At 37.0% G+C, this 18,484-nt stretch overlaps 1 protein-coding gene across 1 annotated transcript; it reads left to right on the top strand.

The window, feature by feature from the left end:
* The first annotated feature begins 4,383 nt into the window (after positions 1–4,383).
* LOC149542711 (histidine kinase CRE1-like) lies at positions 4,384–18,350 on the top strand. Its single transcript, XM_089797589.1, has 11 exons — positions 4,384–6,187; positions 6,650–6,886; positions 6,987–7,156; positions 14,586–14,798; positions 14,953–15,139; positions 15,300–15,351; positions 15,556–15,785; positions 16,010–16,108; positions 16,323–17,023; positions 17,160–17,675; positions 17,807–18,350. Exons 1-11 carry the CDS (start codon positions 5,684–5,686, stop codon positions 18,021–18,023), a joined length of 3,126 nt encoding a protein of 1,041 aa, XP_089653715.1. The 5' UTR covers positions 4,384–5,683; the 3' UTR covers positions 18,024–18,350.
* The last annotated feature ends 134 nt before the right edge of the window (positions 18,351–18,484 follow it).

Below are 18,484 nucleotides of genomic sequence, written 5' to 3'. Positions count from 1 at the left end.
CCTTGGGGGGAATTAGGCCCTTTCTTTGGAAACCTATATGCAAGATGATCCAACTGGTTGTAATGATAGCACATCATTGTAGCAAAGTAAGATCCTCTACCTTAACTATTGCTTCTTCCTCTTCCACCACTATTAGAGCTCCTTCCCCTATTGTAATCACCTTTGTTTGAATTTCCTTTTTGTTGCTATGCTAGCTTGGTTTCACTTTGGTTCCTTGAATCTAAACCTCTACCACCATAACTTCTTTGATGCCTACCATCTCTACCTCTACCCTTGCCTTTGAAGCTGGAGTCTGATGACTTCTTATTATTCTCTTCCACCTTAAGAGCCAATTGGAAACATTTATGGACTATTGTAGGTGTCCATAGGCTGATCTCTTCTTGGATATTCCACTTCAAACCACCTAGGTACCCACCCACCTTTAGGGGCTCTTCCTCTTGGACTCCTAATCTCAAACATAAATTTTGGAACTCCTCAGTGTAGGTTTCCACATCCATTTCTTTCTTCTTTAAGCTTTACATTTTCTTGTGTAATTGAATCTCATAATGCTTAGGTAGGTATTGCTCCTTCATCTTGGTTACCATGGCTCTCCAATTTGCAATAGGCTTCTTTACCACTTTCGCCCTCTCTTATTGGAGGTGTTTCCACCATGTTAAGGTTGATCCTTTTAGCCTAGACTTGGCTACCTTAACCTTTTGTTCTTCAATCAAACTTTTACACTTAAAGTGATTTTCCATCCCTTCAATCCATTCCATCACAAGTTTCATGTCCATCTTCCCACTAAACAAGGGAATCCCTTCTAGGGCTTTTACAACCAATGCCTTGATGGCTTTTAGGAATGGTTCTTCATTTAATGGAGGGTTTGGTTCAAGAATGAGATCTTCCTCTTCAATCTTCTCCTTACCCTTACCACTACTTTCACCTTCTTGGTTTTTCTTCTTAGCTACCTCAACAACTTCTTCTAATCTAATTTTCATGTCCTCTAGGGCTTCTTCAAGGATTCCATTTCTCTCTTTTTGTTCACCCACTTATTTGACCAACTCTACATTAGTCACCATTATTGTTTCCCCTACTGATTCTTTAGCCTAAAACATCTATCCACAAGCACAATCTCAACTTGCTTTAATACCAATATGATGTAATAGGATTGCTTCCACTAGCCCCTACCTTCACTAAGGACCTCCTAGACTTCACTCCTAGCCTACTAGGATTCCCCTTTGTCACTCTAATCTCAGAGGATTACTAATTTATTCCCTACACCTCCTATCCAATTACACCAATGAGTTTTCTGCTTGCATTCTCCAATGAGTCACTTCAACAAGCCTTCCAAACTCCCATTTTCACCAAACTTGATCCTTCCACCTTCTACAAGGAGTGAGGAATTCATCCTAGGGGTTTTGGACCTCACCTATGCTCTTGGTCTCAAAATATACAATCTTCCTTACCGATTTCACCAATTTAGACCAAACTGGCCTAATTAGGCATAATTGAATTAGGCCTCTAAACTAGGTTTTTGGGTTATACTACCAAATTCACCTTAGCAAGCTGGTAATTTGATTCATGAGCTAGATACCCTTTTGGGAGAGCTTAAAGATTTTTTAGGTTTCAAGTTTCCAACTTATCCGTACACCTTCTTCCTATATAGGTGCCTAAAAACAAGGTTTTTTGGCCTTCTTGTTAGCACTCACTAAGGTATATTGAAAACCTTAGTGAAATTGATCATGAAAGCTTTGCCTTTCACATGGGGCCTCCTTGCATATCCCTCCTCCTACAACTCACTGATTGAACCACTTGATGCATTCAATCTACTTAAATCCACTTGCTAACTTTGTGACCATCTAACCATGCATCAAAGGCTCACCTAGGGCATCACATTAAAAATAGTTGCCTTGCTTTCCTGGGCCTCTTCTTGGCTATGTACACTATACAAAGGCTCCACACTTCCATATCCCCATGAACCATGATGACCCATGGTGAGGTTTTATGGGGGAGCCATTCTTCCAAAACTTGTCAAAATTGAATCAATGAACTGGCAAACTACAAAATATTTAAAACTACGAACAAATGCACTCTAAACAACTTGGAGTCTAAAACAAAAAGTATTGTAATCACATAAATTGCAAGAATCCAAAGCAAAACTCAATCTTTCAATCCATTATTTGATTCTAGTAATCAGGAAGCACAAAACTATAACTGGCAGCTGTATTCCGCGATTTTGCTTTTTAAAAATTTAACTTCATACAACTCCCAGCCCTTGGAATGGGTTTATTTTGTGGTTTTACATGTTTTCAAAGAGGTTTGAAGCAATTGGAGTAATCACCAACCTCAAATCCACTACATGTCTAAATCTTGCACAAATGTTGTCATGTAACTTTTCCATTTTTGCAATTTTCAAACCTTGATCATTTAGAACTCCCCAAGTAGGTCCACTATGGCCTAATTATGATGTCTAGGTATGATTTAGCCTCTAGACCACCAAGTTGTAACTTTTAACCATATAGACCAAATTTGACAATTTTTACAAGAAATTGACAACTTTTGCATTATTTAGCCAAATGATGAACCATGACCTCCAACCTATGCCAAAATGATGGAGAAACATCCTAGAGGAGATAGTAACCTTGAATCCAACTTCTTTATCATTTCTAAGGTGTAAGACTCATAACCCTACCTTGCCACCTAAACCACTAAACACAAGCAACACAACTAAGCAAAAACACCTTGAGTGGATTGAACTTAGTCAAATCCTTCCAGTGACAACTCACTTGACCTTCTAACGTCCAAACTACACTCAATTGACTTGGCTAGGGTCAATACAAGCAAACAAAAAACAAAAAAGACAAAAAGTCTAGGGAGTTAGCCTAGGTGCTCCTGCACCACGCTTCTCATTAATAAGTATTGTCCTTATACTTATATGACATTATGGCCATAAATGGAGTAAATTGAATGACTATGGTGCATCACTTTAATTCAATCAAGAAAATAATGCATTAGTAAAAGTCTTAAATTTTTTTTTTGTTAATTTTTCAGTATCTTATGCCTTTATCCACTTTCAAATTGAGATTAGGTTGGCAGGAAGTTAAACAAAACTGCTTTCCCAACCCCTAATAAACAAGTGCTTCAATTGCATTGTATGTGTTGCTATTGGTTTGACTCTTCAATATGCATTGTTGAATTTTAGGTATGAAACCCATACACCATGATTTCACTAACCTACATGAAAATTCTACGGACTAAAAATTTGCAAATAATTGGGACATTTCTTCTTAATTAAATAGTTGGAAACTGATGTACTATCTTCTTACAATTGTCCAAAATAATATTTAGGCATGAAACATGTCTAGGATGGGAGGATGATTTAATATTATAAAGATTGCTTAAAGAAGAAATGGTTCGTCTCTCAATACAATTTCTAATGAAATTTATACAATTTTATCATTTAGTCAACTCATATCAATAAAATGAAAGAAAATATAGCTTAATAATGAAAATACGAAAATTAACTCTATTTCCACAAATTATAAAATTAACAAAAGTCAACTACACTCTACAAATTTAAATTTATGTTAAAATTAAATAACTAAAATAAATTAAAATAAATTAGACTATTTACCAACTTCCATACAAAATATATCATTTTACACACAAATTTTTATATTAAACACAAAAATAATATTAAAAATGAGTCTAACAAAAAGCTATCAAATATTAAATTAGATTCAAAGAATAAAAGTGAATCTATAACTAAACTAAAAGATATTAAATTTTCACGCCAAAACAGACTTTCCAATCTAAATATTAGATTAATTTTGAAAATAATTAGGTGCTGAAGATGTGCCCAAAGTTTGCTGTGAGCCCCAACCAACGCACTCACTTGGAGTCTGGTTGCAGCACTTTCACACATTGTTGCTGTAGCATGCGACTGCAACTTTGTTGTTAAGGTTTCCACACAATAGCCCCAATTGACCCATTTCCTTCCCTCCTTTTGCTGCAGGTTGTGAGGTCACTTTCGTGCAAAGTAGCCCACATTTATTTGTATCCCCACTACGGCTCTGCGTGTACTTGCTCTCCTCTCACTGTCATATACCCCACCTCCCCATCATACATTCATTTCCATTTCTTTGGGTGCGTGAAGTTTGTCTTTAGGGCTGTTTCTCCCCAAATCCCTACCATTCCTCTAATCCTCTTTAGACATGTGGTTGCCGATGCCACATAATTTGGTGTTGCACAGCCATCAGCTTCAGAGGCATGACCTAGGTGTTTGTTTTTAACCCTCTTTTATAAAACTGATTAGTAATAATAGTAAGAATTCATTTCGTCAAAATCGGTCTGTAACTGCATTTATAGGCCTAATAAGTACTAACTATGCTTGCATTAGTTAGTCTCCGCTGCCATTCATAGACCACGTTTCTCTCAACTCTCCTTGCATTCAGATTGTCTTACCTGCTGTTCACAGCCACATTGAAGTCCTTTGTCTTAAGTCCGGTTGCATTAGTTTATCTCCTCTGCCATTCTGCCATTCTTAGCTCACATTCTTCATTCATTTCTAACAACGTGTCTTCAGGCGTGGCTTGGCTCTTGGGCATCATGAACACAACTTTTTTGGAGTGTTTTTTGTGACCATATCTCCTCCTGTGCACAATTCGTCTTCCTCCAGTTGTTTTGCAGAAGCCACAAGGCGCTCCTCTGACAGGACCCCACTTACACAATGCAAAGCCAGGGCGCTTGCTTCTAGTAATTCAAGGAGGAGGACCCACTTCCTCAGAATTCTCTTTTATCTGCTTCTTCCTCATCTCCATCGCGCCCACCGACATATTTTGTTTCATTGCTTCATCATATTTGCTATCTAGTCAAACTTATATCGAGCTAAAGGGCATTTATGTAGGGCGTAAACTAGCAGATGAACATATGGGATTTTCTTGACCCAGTGAATATTATGATTTCCAAGCGTGAAGTTATCTAAAAGAGCCAATGGTTCGAACCCACATTTAAATTCTTCTCCAGTTGAGATAGATTGACCTGCTCTGTATTTTGCGGAATATTTAGTAGTATAGCTGTCCCATATGTTTGGAAGATATATTTTCACTACTGTAACAGTGGGTTAAGCTGGGTTTCGTTGTTACATTGATTGAGTGGTTGCATAAAAGGATTCATCACGTCCCAAGGACTAGGAGTCCTCAACAAGATAGGATGAAACCCATTTTAAAGTTACTGAAATAAAGTTGATATACTGCTCGGTCAGAGAGTAAGTTAAAAGGAAACCCGTGTTATTGTTTTTCTCAGAGAAAACCCATGTTTTCATTATAATTGTAGCTATGAAGGGTGCAAGAGCTGGTGCACTAATAATGGACTGTGGTCGGATAGGTAGAAGAGTAGCCGAGAAGCAGAATATAAAAAGTCAGTAAGAGCTTCGTAGAGTAAATAAAAAATCATTCAGGATAGGATGAGTTGCCAAGTAATTTTCCCGTTGACCCTACACAGTTTAGGGATGGAACTCCGTACCGTGCTGCCGGTCAATCAAACGAAGGTCTAAGCAATCAGACGGTGGGGGCAAGGGAGTGTGCTAAATTGATAAAGAGGTCAAAATCCGTGCTTGGAGTAGTGCGTTTTCACTGTGTAGATGATAACAGCAGTTACAGAGTTGGTTGTCATTGCTACGCGAGTGGCTAGTAAAGTTTAGTTGATGAGTGCTCTCAGTTTTGTAGTGTCTTGGAAGCTATCTCAGCGCCTCAAACAAGTATGCGGGCTCTGGTTGCCTCATACTGCACCCGAACTCAAGATGCTTACACAAAGCTGTGGATTCCTTGGGGAATCTTTGAGTGATGGTATTCATCATACTACAGGGTTCGGTGTACCGTTCGTCAAGTGGTCCGATAAATTAACGGGCACAGGCTCTATGGAACGACAACTTCAAAGGCAGACCTTAAAGCCCTCAAAGCTTGGTGCAACATGGCGCTGGAAGCTGTTGGTTTTGTGGATTTTCTGCGGAATAATAGGCTCTATTTTTCTTTTTTCTTCCATGAAAGCGGACATAAATGAACGAAGAAAGGAAATTTTAGCAAGCATGTGTGATGAGCGTGCAAGGATGCTTCAAGACCAGTTTGAAGTGAGTATGAATCATGTGCATGCCTTGGCGATACTTATTTCCACTTTCCATCATCGGAAGGAACCCTCTGCAATGAATCAGGTAAACCGGGCCACTCTTAGTTTGGAAGGAAATAATTCATTCCCTGTTTAAGAGTCAATTTGAATTTAATGTCAGACATGTTGCTTTGATCGCTATTCTCTCTTGTTTGCCTTTGGGATATACACCTTTGGCAGCTAGACGTATGACCGTTTGACACAGAACAAACGCTAATGGGTTTAATTGTCTCAACCATAGCAACCGCTAGCCAACCCTTTCGAAAATAAACAAAGCTTTTTGTGTTTGCTTATGACTGCAGTCTTTTCCTTCATATATGACGGTTTATGTTGTTATCTTTAAGGCATTAGCACATTCGAGCCAAAACTATTTAATGGCCGATTCGCAAGAATTGATAAGAATAGACTGTAATCATTCTGGATTGGTGTATTGATAATTCAATTGTGTGTTTAGGTTTTCCTAATACGCTTATTCTTCAAGAAAAAATTCTTTTTTTGGTTTCTGCAGAAAACGTTTGCAGAATATGCCGCAAGGACTTCATTTGAGAGGCCCTTGGTGAGTGGTGTTTCGTACGCTCAAAGAGTTCTTCATGCAGAGAGGGAACAATTTGAAAGGGAGCAAGGCTGGACCATAAAGAATATGGAAACCAACAAAACATCATCTAAACAAGATGAATATGCGCCTGTTATCTTTTCACAGGATACTGTTTCATATATTGCATCTCTAGATATGATGTCCGGGAAGGTATTATTTATGAATTCAACTTACTTATTTTTCTTTGTTGTCTGAATAAATTAATTCTCGGTCAGTTTCTTTTCTGAGTTCTAAGCCTTCATATAAACAGGAAGATCGTGAAAACATTTTGCGTGCCAGAGCAAGTGGGAGGGCAGTCCTTACTAGTCCATTTAGATTATTGAACTCCACACACCTTGGGGTTGTTCTCACCTTTGCTGTATACAAGACTGATCTTCCTTCTGATTCTACCCCAGAAGAGCGCATTCAAGCAACTGCAGGGTTAGTCCATACTACCTGTTTGGGATCATGGTTGATTTTAACTTGCAAGGATTTTCTGCTAAACAAGTACCGAATTGATATCATCTTGAACCTAGTTTATAGTCTGAAAACGAATGTTATTTTGAGTCTTGCAAATTATTTGAAAATGCTTCAATAGCTAATGAAGAATAATTCTGGATGAAAAGGGGATCTCAAGTTTTGAATGTGGTCTTGCTAGCAGTTTTCATAGTATAAATTGACAGTATTGAAGATGCTGTCAATCTTTTGAAAAGTGTGTTTTTTTAATTATATGTCTGTTCCATGTAGCCCAAGAAAGTCGTCCAGCTGCATCAAAATATAGTATGCATTTACGTAGTCAGCATCAAACAACAGTCTTTAGAAAACCGTTACAGTTTAGTCATGTGAAAAATGGTATTCAGTTATTCACAATGAATATTATCATGAAAAACCTTCAAGGACTATTATATGTATTAATGACTTATAAACATCTACACAAAATGTGTTTTCTCACCATGTTTAGGCTGAGCTGCTTGTCCTCTTCTTCTTGCTCCCAATCCAATTTGGTTTGCATTCTTTAGCTTTGCATTTTTAGTGTCCTTGTCTTTTTCTTCTCTGTATCCATTTCATCATTCTGTCCTGCCCTTTATTTTCTTCTGTAAGGCAGCAAAATCACCAGGGTGGTTTTGCAGAACTGCCATGCTGCGAGGGCAGTTATCATGACGGTTTCTTAACCACCCTGGTGATTATGCTTCTAGCATGGTGGTTTCACTTTGCTGCTCCTGCCAGTTTTAAAACCTTTCTAGTTTCTCCAAATAGAAAATCCAAGGGCTGGGAGCGATGACAAAGAGATGTGCCTTTGACACTTTGTTATACTTTCTAGATTCCTCCAGTTTCACTATATAAGTCTGCAAGTTTTAGGCCGCCTTGGACACTTTGTTATCTTTTCTAGATTCCTCCAGTTTCACTATATAAGTCTGCAAGTTTTAAAGAAAATTGGGGCTACCTAAAAGCCAAAATTGTTTGCAGGGGTCTATTTCTGACATGGTGGTTTATCATATTAGTCTTGGTGGTTTTGACACCTTTAACTAAAAGGGAAACAGATAGACTTTTCAAGTTTTGGTTAGCAGAGAAATGTTTTCTTTGAGTACAGATCATTGGTATTGTGCTGCTTTTGTGATGGATATTTGATTATGATACACTTCCTCAAGGTCATGTTTTTGAGGACCTCTTAATTGTGGTTAAGCCTTAATGTTTTTAGTTCAGCGTGGGTTTGTCATCTCCATTTTGGCAGGATAGGCTTTTCATTTGTTATAAGTTTGTAGTTTAGATTATTTTGCTTTAATCAGTTTAATATGATTTTGATATGAGTGATAGTTTGTGTATTCTTGTTTTTCATTCTAGCTCTCTAGTGTAGCTGTGTATCATTACTTGATCATGGATTTGAAGTTTATTCATAGCTTATTTAGCTTCTAACTCATACTTGTTTGTTGTTCTTCCACACTGTCTAGATTGCATTTCTGGGTCATGTAGGGTTTTATGATGAATGTGCTGTTCTTGTTGTATTTTCCATCATCTTGAGTCTAATCAAGGATATAGGAGGTTGAGACATGGCTTATTAATAGAAATCATCTCGCACTGTGTTTGGAAGGGTGATTTTGTTGCTGGTTTGTTGTCCTTGTTCATTAACTTTGGTTGCATGCCAAATGTTTGGGCAAATTTGCTGCTCTCCCTTTCCATCCAGTTACTATATTTAAGGCGAAATTTGATGTTTCACACTTCTTTCTTCATTTTACTCAGTGCTTTATTTCCTTCATGCACACCACATCTTCTAGCATTTCCATGCTTTTTACAGTTTCCAATTATTTGCAACACTCTTTGAAAAGATTGTGACGGCATTTACAATTTTGAAAACATTTAAAAGATCTTTCCATTCACTGTGTTTTCTGAGTCTGTGCCATTCTGTTTTGTTTTGTTGTACATATTGTCTTAGTTCTTGTCTGTTTTGGCTATTTTCTAGTTTGTCTGTTGTCAACTGGTGCTCATTTTTGCACGCTTCAACAACTTTAGGTTTTAACAGTACTTTAAACTTTTATATATTGCTGGATGCTCGCTATTTTGGTTAATCCTCTTGCATTTCTAAGACACTTCTTCTTTCTTTGGTATATTTAGGTTGTATCTTGCATGTCTTGAGAATTTTGAAGTTTCTTTTGTGAATTCTAGCTGTTACCACATTCCCTGCTTTTTTACATTGCATTTGAATCTTCTTAGCACAAACTAATTATTGGTCAAGCTCTTGTAGTTACTCTTCATTTTTTATGGTGTTATGTCTACCAAATTATTAAGATCTTTCATCCGAATTTAGAGATTGCTCAGCAGATTTTTGGGTTTACTCGAGATAGCTTGCTGTTCTTATTAGATATTAGAATTGGATTTGCATTATAATCTTTAAATATAAATAACAGATTATATCTTCAGTCTTCTTTTACCAATGCCGTAATGAACTCAGGCTTGTGTGTCATCTGAATGATCCTAGGTTAGCTTAATCGTAGATATTTTAGTTTTTGTTTCATTGATTGCTTCATAGCTTAAGATAAGTTTGTATTTACTTTATGGTACATTTGCTTTAGTGGTTTTTGAACTGTTGTGTAGTTTGCATGGATTAGATATTACTTCTCAAGCATCAAATTAGGTTTTAAGAGGTACATGCAAGTTTGAGCACAAGGTGCTTTTCCAATTCTTTCTGGCCTCTTCCTTTTATTAGGAATTTCCTGGAGTATGTCTCCTTATTTATCCTAATTGATCATTTGATGACAATACCTGGTCAGATCAGCCCCTCATAGTGGGAGAATTGTGTGTGCTGCATAACTTAGCCTTGTAGTTTCAAACCAGAACAGTGTTGATCATTATCTACATCAGCTTGTCCTCCAGTTCAAGCTTTCTAATTTATGCTTTCACAGTACATTATGGAGAAGTAGAGTATTTTGGTGACAAAGAGATCACAAACAATAATATCATTTTTTCAACGAGAAAACCAAGTCAATCCTAGTTAATCATTTAAACCAACAAAATCCTTGAAACTGTTTCTTTCTGTATATTTTGGCTGCCATAACCTGAATTGAAGACATCAAATTGTGGGGTAAGACATAATTTTCCTTATAATCTGAAGTTTATTCCAAGGGCCATTTGAAGAATAAATTTTTTTATGAATCATTTAGATAGGCAAGTAGCATCAACATGAGATACAATCTCCAAATATATGGTCAATATTCTAGCAACAACCTGGCAATGATCAAATTAGTTTACTCTAAATGATATATAGCCATTGGAATGGTAGTCTGCTTTTTTGTAGAACTAGAAGACATAGCATACGAGGCTTGAAAACCCTGATTTTCTTTAATGTAAAATAAATCGAAGTGCAATCCTATTGTAAATTCACCAATCATTTTCATGTGTTTTCATGGTTGCCATTCTGTTTCACTGGAATGCATTGTTAATTTGTTGCTATAATTGCAATTTTAACTACAAATGGTGTCTTTGTGCAATTTCCATTGTTTTTTCTTAGATTTCTCGTTTTCCTTGGTTTGTTGTTAGAGAGATATATTCTACCATAAAATATAGATCACAGTGAATAACCTTAACTTTGAATAACTAATTCTGTGCAACTTCAAGATCAAGCAACTGTCAAGTGCCGTATACCCCTTCTGGGGTATTCTTGTGCTGACCTTTTGGACACTAAATGCGTGATGCCCATTGTATATTGACAGTACTTGTTAGTATATACTAAATTTGTATGGGACAGGGTTGCATAGAAGTTTCAAAACAAGCCTTTATTAAATTTGAAACAGAATTCTTTGAAGTCTTGAATTGCAATCCAAATATTCCCTTTCATAGTACTTCTACTCTTTTGTACCTACAAACTAAAATAATGTGTCTTAACAGATTTTTTCACTCCTATAAAATTTGGAAAAAACCAATTGAAAAGATCCTAAACTAAATTGCCTTCAGCACAGATTTTCAACATGGTGATTTGATTTAAAAATGAAACTAAAATTGGGAAACAAACATAAAAAACTTATACTACAAAAAACGATCAACTTTCTTCTAAAGCATTTACTAATCATTAAATAAAAAATAAATTTCTAAATATTGTCTTGGATTGCTGGAATATATATATGTTTTGATCAGTAGTAGAGTTGTAATTTTATTAAAATAATCCAGGTTTTGATCCTGGCCTGAACCATTGGTGAACACATAGAGGGAACATCTCCCCATGGCAACAAGACAATAAAAAAGGACTCATTAATGGTTTCGAGAATTAAACATTGCCAAAGGCTCCACCTTTCTAGTGTGAAAGTACAATCATATCGAATCCTCCCTCGTTTTACCATCCTCCTTCCATCCTTCCAACCTCCTTATGCAACATCACAGTCTCATCCAAGGAGGACATTGTCTCCCCTTCCTGAGAAATTGATATGCCCTCTGAAATCAAGCCTTCATTTACCAGGTTGCAGCCAACAGAACCACTCTCCATCCCCAGAGTCGCCAACCCACCTGAGACAGGGACTCTGCTCTCTTTCCCGCCATTTCTCACAGATTTCGGCTCAGCTTTGGTCATCTCCGTCAGTTTATCCTTCTTTGTTCCTGTACTCCTGCTAACCGTTTGTAAACTGGAAATATTTGTACCTAACACCTGTCTGAAAGTAAGATTTGCAACTTCTGAGGCCTCATGATGCCTCAACCTCCCCTTTCTTCACAGAGTAGAATTTTAAAGATGCATCCTTCCACCAAGTTGCCTGCTTATGCACTCTCTTCTATTGATAATCCTCAGCCATATGCTTAGTTTGAAATTTGAAAACATCGCCTACATCTAGAAGGAATAACTTCATTATCCACGGGCTTAGTGTGCTCACCACTATCAAGATTCAGAGACAGTTCTATAGGGAAGGCTTTTGTAACATCAAGATTGCTGGAATATGTTACTTAAGAAAGAATCTGCTACTATTAGTTGTGCCTATAATTCTAGTGAAATTGTAAATAAAAACATTGTTGTCAGCAACTGCTATTACCTTCATCAACAACTGGATGTTAGCTTTGTAAGTAAATGTTACTCTTGTTGACGACATTGAACGACATTTGTCTCTATTAGCTTCTTATCACATTACCAATTTTATGCTGTTTGAGATTAGATTTTCCTATATTCAACCCCTTGATTTCAAATCCTTGTAATTGCAACTTTGCCTTCAAATGTGAATGTATTTTATTTCGGAGCCCTTTAGTCATGATATCAACTGTTTTCTTAATTTTGAATAGTTGAATATCAACTTCTTTTTTTCTCTTATACTCTCTTACATGATAACGTTTCAGTTTTATGTCTTTGTTATTGCATGCTAAATTTTACATAATTATGTTGCTCCACTACGCTCAAAAATATTGGTGTAAGATTTCTTTGTTTTATTCCTAGATCTTCAAAATCCCTTCTTAACCAAATTGCTTCTGTACATGCTACTCTAATGCAAGACACAATACTTTTGTAATTGATAATGCCATTATGTTCTTTTTGGCCACCATATAACTAATCGACTTCTGTAAAACAATGTTTTGATTTGTTTGTTCTATCATTTGATGATTTTGCTCAATCTGCTTTTGATTCTTTGAATAACCAAAAAACTGTGAATTTTCATCTAAATAATAATGGATTCCACAGTCCTTTGATTCACACCCCTTAGCATTCTGTTTGTTGCTTGTAAATGTCCTTTTGAAGGCTCATTCAGAGACCTCGAATCCAGTGATATTGCAACACAATATCTAGCCTTGTAGCTGCTAAATACATAGAGTTCCCAATGATAATCCTATATTTCCTTGCATCTACCTTTGGTGGCGGATTATTCATCAACTTTTTTTCCATGTGCAATTGGTTCATCAACTCTATCTTACATGAGATTGGTGTATCCCTATGCCAATAAAATATGCACTAATCCTATATCAATGATTTTAATTCTTTCATTGTTGCCTCTTTGAATTCTTTTTTCATCTTGTTTGAGCTTTTTGTATAGATTAGATCATTGGCATGTAGGCAAACATAACATTTTCGTCATCTTCTTTCTTGAGGTAAACTGTATGCTCATTCTTGCTTCTCACATATCCATTTGCTAAGAACCACACAACAATCAAGATTGCCGTGAGACTGGTAAACTAATACCTGTACATCTAGTTTTGAAAAATAGGAGACAAGGTACTTGCAGATACCAAATTTTAATACAATTCATTAATTTTATAACAGCAAACTGAAAATATTAGTATCACAAAAGAGAAGCGCATATGCTGTTAATTTCCAAGATTCTGAGATGCCTCCAGTATGGGAGATGTGTCCCAGTCCCCAAGACATGACTCAGGGTTTCGGAGACATGTCTCCCTGCAACTATAATATCACTTCTTGGATTCCACAACACAGTGCTTGCTTTAACCAGCAGAGAACTTTCTTCAACCTATAAACATTTCCTTCGTTACTGTCGTCTTCAAATCCTCAAGACTTTAAACTTGAGGTTCAACATACCTGCTTGTGACAATGTTCCATTCTTCTTTCCATATTAACACTCTTTCCAGTTATCTTTGTAATTCTCAAAATTCTCAAAATTCTCACCTTTGAATTGGTATTGCACCAATCTTCATAACCTTATTGTCATTATAGCTATCAAACAAAACTGAGATTTTTCTCAAAGTCATAGGACAGGGCTGCTTCTAAAACATCAGAAGTTTCTTTATCGCAAATGGGAAAAACCTTCAAGTTGTTCAATAATCTTTGGGCTATTGCTGGCATTTGTTGGGTTTGACTTTGAATGGCCTGGTTGCCAATTAAGTGCAGTAAACATGCTGTTCTCCTGTTTTATGCTGTTCCACCTCATATTGGAGAAATTTATCTATTTGAAGAGCTGGTTTTGGCAACCAGCTTCATTGGGTTATTTATCTCAGCTAATTTAGATTCACTTTTAATCTAATCAAGAGTAGGACTGTATAGGTATTCTGTAATCTTACAAATCATTCAGGATGACTGCTCATAGCATGAGTTTCACAATATCTATCCTTATTATACAAAGTGAACACATGGATATCATATGGGATCAGTTACAAGTTACAATGCATGAAAAGCTGGATTAGTGGTAAACATTTCCATTGTAATGTCTTGCGGAACTATATAATTGCCTATAGTTGAAAAGTTTTTAATTGTCCCAGTGACATCTCTTATGTTCAGTTTAGGAATCTGGAGGCAAATGTTGATATTCAGATTACTCCAAACTAGTTGCCGCTTAAGTGTGTTATCACAGTCTTCTGTATGTTGGTGTTTGATTGTGGAGCATAAACTTTTTCGTGCATGGGACAAGCAAGTTGCATTAGCGAAGTCTCTGATTTGGTTGCAATGTGTTGTGAGCAGGTATTTGGGTGGAGCCTTTGATGTTGAGTCATTGGTGAAGAACTTATTGCGTCAACTTGCTGGCAATCAGGCTATTACCGTGAATGTGTATGATATGACCAACAGTTCAGTGCCATTGAGGATGTATGGACCTAATGTTAGAAATGATGAAATTTCATATATCAGTCTTCTTGATTTTGGAGACCCAGTCCGCAAGCATGAAATGCGCTGCAGGTATTTACAATTTATATGCACCAGTTATATGTATCATCCAGGATCTGTGTTGATTCTCTCTTTCTGATGCACGAGTCCATGACTAAAACTTATTCCAGATCTCTTTGATTGTAGCAATTTTATTTGATACATATAAGGGTGCAACTTGAAACAGATATAACCAGAAGCAGCCAACCGCATGGTCTGCAATAACAACTTCATTTGGAATACTAGTTATTGTGCTACTAGTTGGGCACATATTCTACGCAGCTATAGTCCGCATTGCTAAAGTAGAGGATGACTTTCGTAAAATGGAGGAATTGAAAGGGCAGGCAGAAGCAGCAGATATTGCCAAATCCCAGGTCATCATCAATATTTATAACTGTTTTGCAGTTATCGTGAATCAGAATGCTTAACTTCCATTCCTGTTAACTGTTCTTTGAATTTTCACCGTCTGCTCCCAAGGAGAATCACATTATTATTTACCAGTTAGATGGTTGACATCTGTGTCTATTTTGACAGTTTCTTGCTACTGTTTCCCATGAGATAAGAACTCCCATGAATGGGGTTCTGGGTAAGTGTGTTTTTGCCTGATTCCTGGCATTGATTTTTTTATGTTACTTCACTTAAATGGCATCTTATACGTGTCTACAAGAATTTCTCTATTCTTGTTTGGCTCTAGGTTTAGGTTGACACTATGGCCTGCCATCTGTATTATACTTGTGTACTGTTACCTGGTAAGGAGATTTGCTGCTTATTTTCTGTAGTTTGATTTCAGGAATGTTGCAGATGCTAATGGATACAGAACTAGACCCAACTCAGCTAGATTATGCACGCACTGCTCAAGCCAGTGGCAAAGCCTTGATAAAATTAATTAACGAAGTTCTTGATCAGGCCAAGATTGAGTCGGGAAAGATTGAGCTGGAGGCAGTTCCCTTTGATTTACGTGATATTTTAGATGATGTTCTTTCTCTATTTTCTGGAGAGTCAAGAGAAAACAATGTTGAGGTAAATTCAATTTTCTTCGGCCTAGCATAGTATCAATGCAAAGTATATTCTTCTTCTGGTGGCTCAGTTCAAGATATCTTGGGGTTTTGCTATAGTTTCTGTAGAGTTAATTCTTTTCCATGCAATTGGTGTTATCAGTATATTCTTGGCTATTTATAATTGTTTCTAACCGCTTGCCATTATGGATGGAAACATTGTTCTTGCCAATTATTTGGCAAGAGAAGCTTGCAGTCTTTGTTTCTGATCAGGTGCCGGACTTTCTTATTGGGGATCCTGGGCGTTTTAGGCAAATCATTATCAATCTTGTCGGAAATTCAATTAAAGTTAGTTTCCTTTCCCTTAGCCATACTTGTGGATCATTATGTATGTTTACATTGTTACTGATGTAGTTAACAAGATTCTTTGGCAATGGAGTAACATGTGTAAGAACCACTTTTATCTGCATTGCTAACTACGTAGTGTCACAAATCAGTTGTTTTGTAATGGTTGTTTACCTTATTGAGCTTGCAACCTCTAATGTTATTTTTGGTTTGGCAGTTCACAAAACAAGGGCACATTTTTGTTTGTGTCTATCTTGCGGAGCAAATGAAAACTGTGATGGAAAATAATAGGGAAGCAATGTCTAAATGGCAAACTGGAGGGTCAAAAAATTGCCCCAGTTCATGGAAAACATTGAGTGGATATGAGACAGCAGATGGAAGGAATAGTTGGGAGACCTTTAAATTGGTAGTATCTAATTCAAAACATTTGCGATCTGGCACATTAAAAAATTGTGTAAGTGATACATCTGCTGCTGTACGTTTAATAGTCAGCGTAGAGGATACGGGCATTGGAATCCCATTAGATAAACAGAAGCATGTCTTTGTGCCTTTCATGCAAGTTGATAGCTCAACTTCTCGAAAATATGGGGGAACTGGCATAGGTCTTAGCATAAGTAGATGCCTGGTGGAGCTCATGGGTGGGGAGTTAAACTTTGTGAGTCGGCCAGGTGTTGGCAGCACGTTTACATTCAGTATTCTCTTGAGAAAGGGTCATACACGATCCCAGGAGGATTTGAATCAATCTCTGCCAACTTGTCTCAAAGGAAGGAGGGCTATTGTGGTGGATGGAAGAGTTGTTCGTGCTGCTGTTACAAAGTCCCATTTACAAAGACTTGGGGTGCAGGTCGAAACTGTCCATGATTTTAATTCAACATTGGCAGCATTGTTAGGAGAAAGAAATGATGCTATTGGAAATAGGTAAGATATTTTATAATTGTAATGTTTCCCTATGGCAGTTGCTTGTTCCCTTATATATGCATAAGTTTTTCTTTGCTTTCCCTAAAAGATGGGTCCTGTTTTATGTCTGACTGCCATATATTATTTACTTAAGCAGTGGAACAGGAAATGTGGATGTGATCATTGTTGATGATGAAGCTTGGGGACCAGGAACAGGTCTTTCTTTTCCCCAAATTTTGAGAGAGTCATTGGGGAAAGGCCAATTGGGAACTCCTACATACTTACCAAAGATGATTCTTTTAGCAACCTCAACCAACAATTCCGAGTCTGAAAAAGCAAAGGCAGCTGGATTTTTGGAAACAGTGATTGTGAAGCCCCTCAGAGCAAGTGCAGTCGCTGCCTATCTTCAACAAGCATTGGGAATTGGAAATGGAAAACAGCCAGGGAAGAGAATCACAAGCGGACCTATATCCCCCCGTGGTCTTCTGTTGGGAAAGAGGATTCTGGTTGTAGATGATAATAAAGTAAATCTTAGAGTTGCTGCTGGTGCTCTGGAGAAATATGGAGCTAGTGTGGAGTGTGCTGAGGGTGGCAAAATTGCAGTAGAAAAGTTACAGCCACCACACTCATTTGATGCTTGTTTTATGGATGTCCAGATGCCTGAAATAGATGGGTATGTACTACAAAAACTTAATTCTGATATCATTTTTATGTTTAAGTTACATTTTTATCTTCTTCTCTTTTCTCATTGGAAGATAGTTCCCAATTAATTCTTGATGCACCGCTTACCTTATTTGCTTTCAGGTTTGAAGCTACTAGACAAGTCCGGAATTTAGAAACACTTAGAAATAACAGGGAATGGCATGTCCCAATACTTGCAATGACAGCTGATGTAATCCATGCAACTTATGAAGAATGCCTAAGGTGCGGAATGGATGGTTATGTGTCCAAACCTTTTGAAGAGGAACAACTGTACAAAGCAGTGGCTCCATTTCTGGATTCACAGAAAAAACGAGTGTAAATTTATTGTGGATCTCAATTGCATTAGGAAAATTCTTGAGTCTGATATAAACTTTATATCCCAAGCCAAGGCATCTGATGCCCCATGGAGTTTGGAGGCAGTGAAAGAACTGAACAGGGACCTTTAAGTACATAACCAATGGGGTTATAAACAATTGGACTTGGGACAGTTTCCTAGTTTCTTCATTTGTTCAACCTGTTTAGGGAAAGGATATTCTTTTATTCAATCTCCATGACTGTAACCTAGACAGTTGGATTATTATATACAATTGAGCTCTTCAAGTTTTGGAATTGTATAATTCTTCCAAAGCTTTTTTCATTTTTAAAATTGGCTAGCACTGAAATTTTGTATCCTATCTGCAAACTTATCGAGTTGTAATATAGTGTAAATGGGAATGTTTCCCTAGTTATATGAAACGAGCATATATGGTATATATCAGTGCATCATAGTAGGCAAAGAGG

This window comes from Cupressus sempervirens, chromosome 8 (genome assembly GCF_028749045.1).
Source record: "Cupressus sempervirens isolate cs-2001-9-10 chromosome 8, ASM2874904v1, whole genome shotgun sequence".
NCBI lineage: Eukaryota > Viridiplantae > Streptophyta > Pinopsida > Cupressales > Cupressaceae > Cupressus > Cupressus sempervirens.
This window is presented reverse-complemented; position numbering and strand designations above follow the sequence as displayed.

What these genes read in the sequence shown, in the direction of transcription:
- LOC149542711 (XM_089797589.1), top strand. Translation starts at nt 5,684, where the DNA reads ATGAGTGCTCTCAGTTTTGTAGTGTCTTGGAAGCTATCTCAGCGCCTC. An exon ending in CAGATATTGCCAAATCCCAG is followed by an intron (nt 15,140 to 15,299) that starts GTCATCATCAAT and finishes CTATTTTGACAG; the next exon opens with TTTCTTGCTACTGTTTCCCA. An exon ending in CAGATGCCTGAAATAGATGG is followed by an intron (nt 17,676 to 17,806) that starts GTATGTACTACA and finishes ATTTGCTTTCAG; the next exon opens with GTTTGAAGCTACTAGACAAG.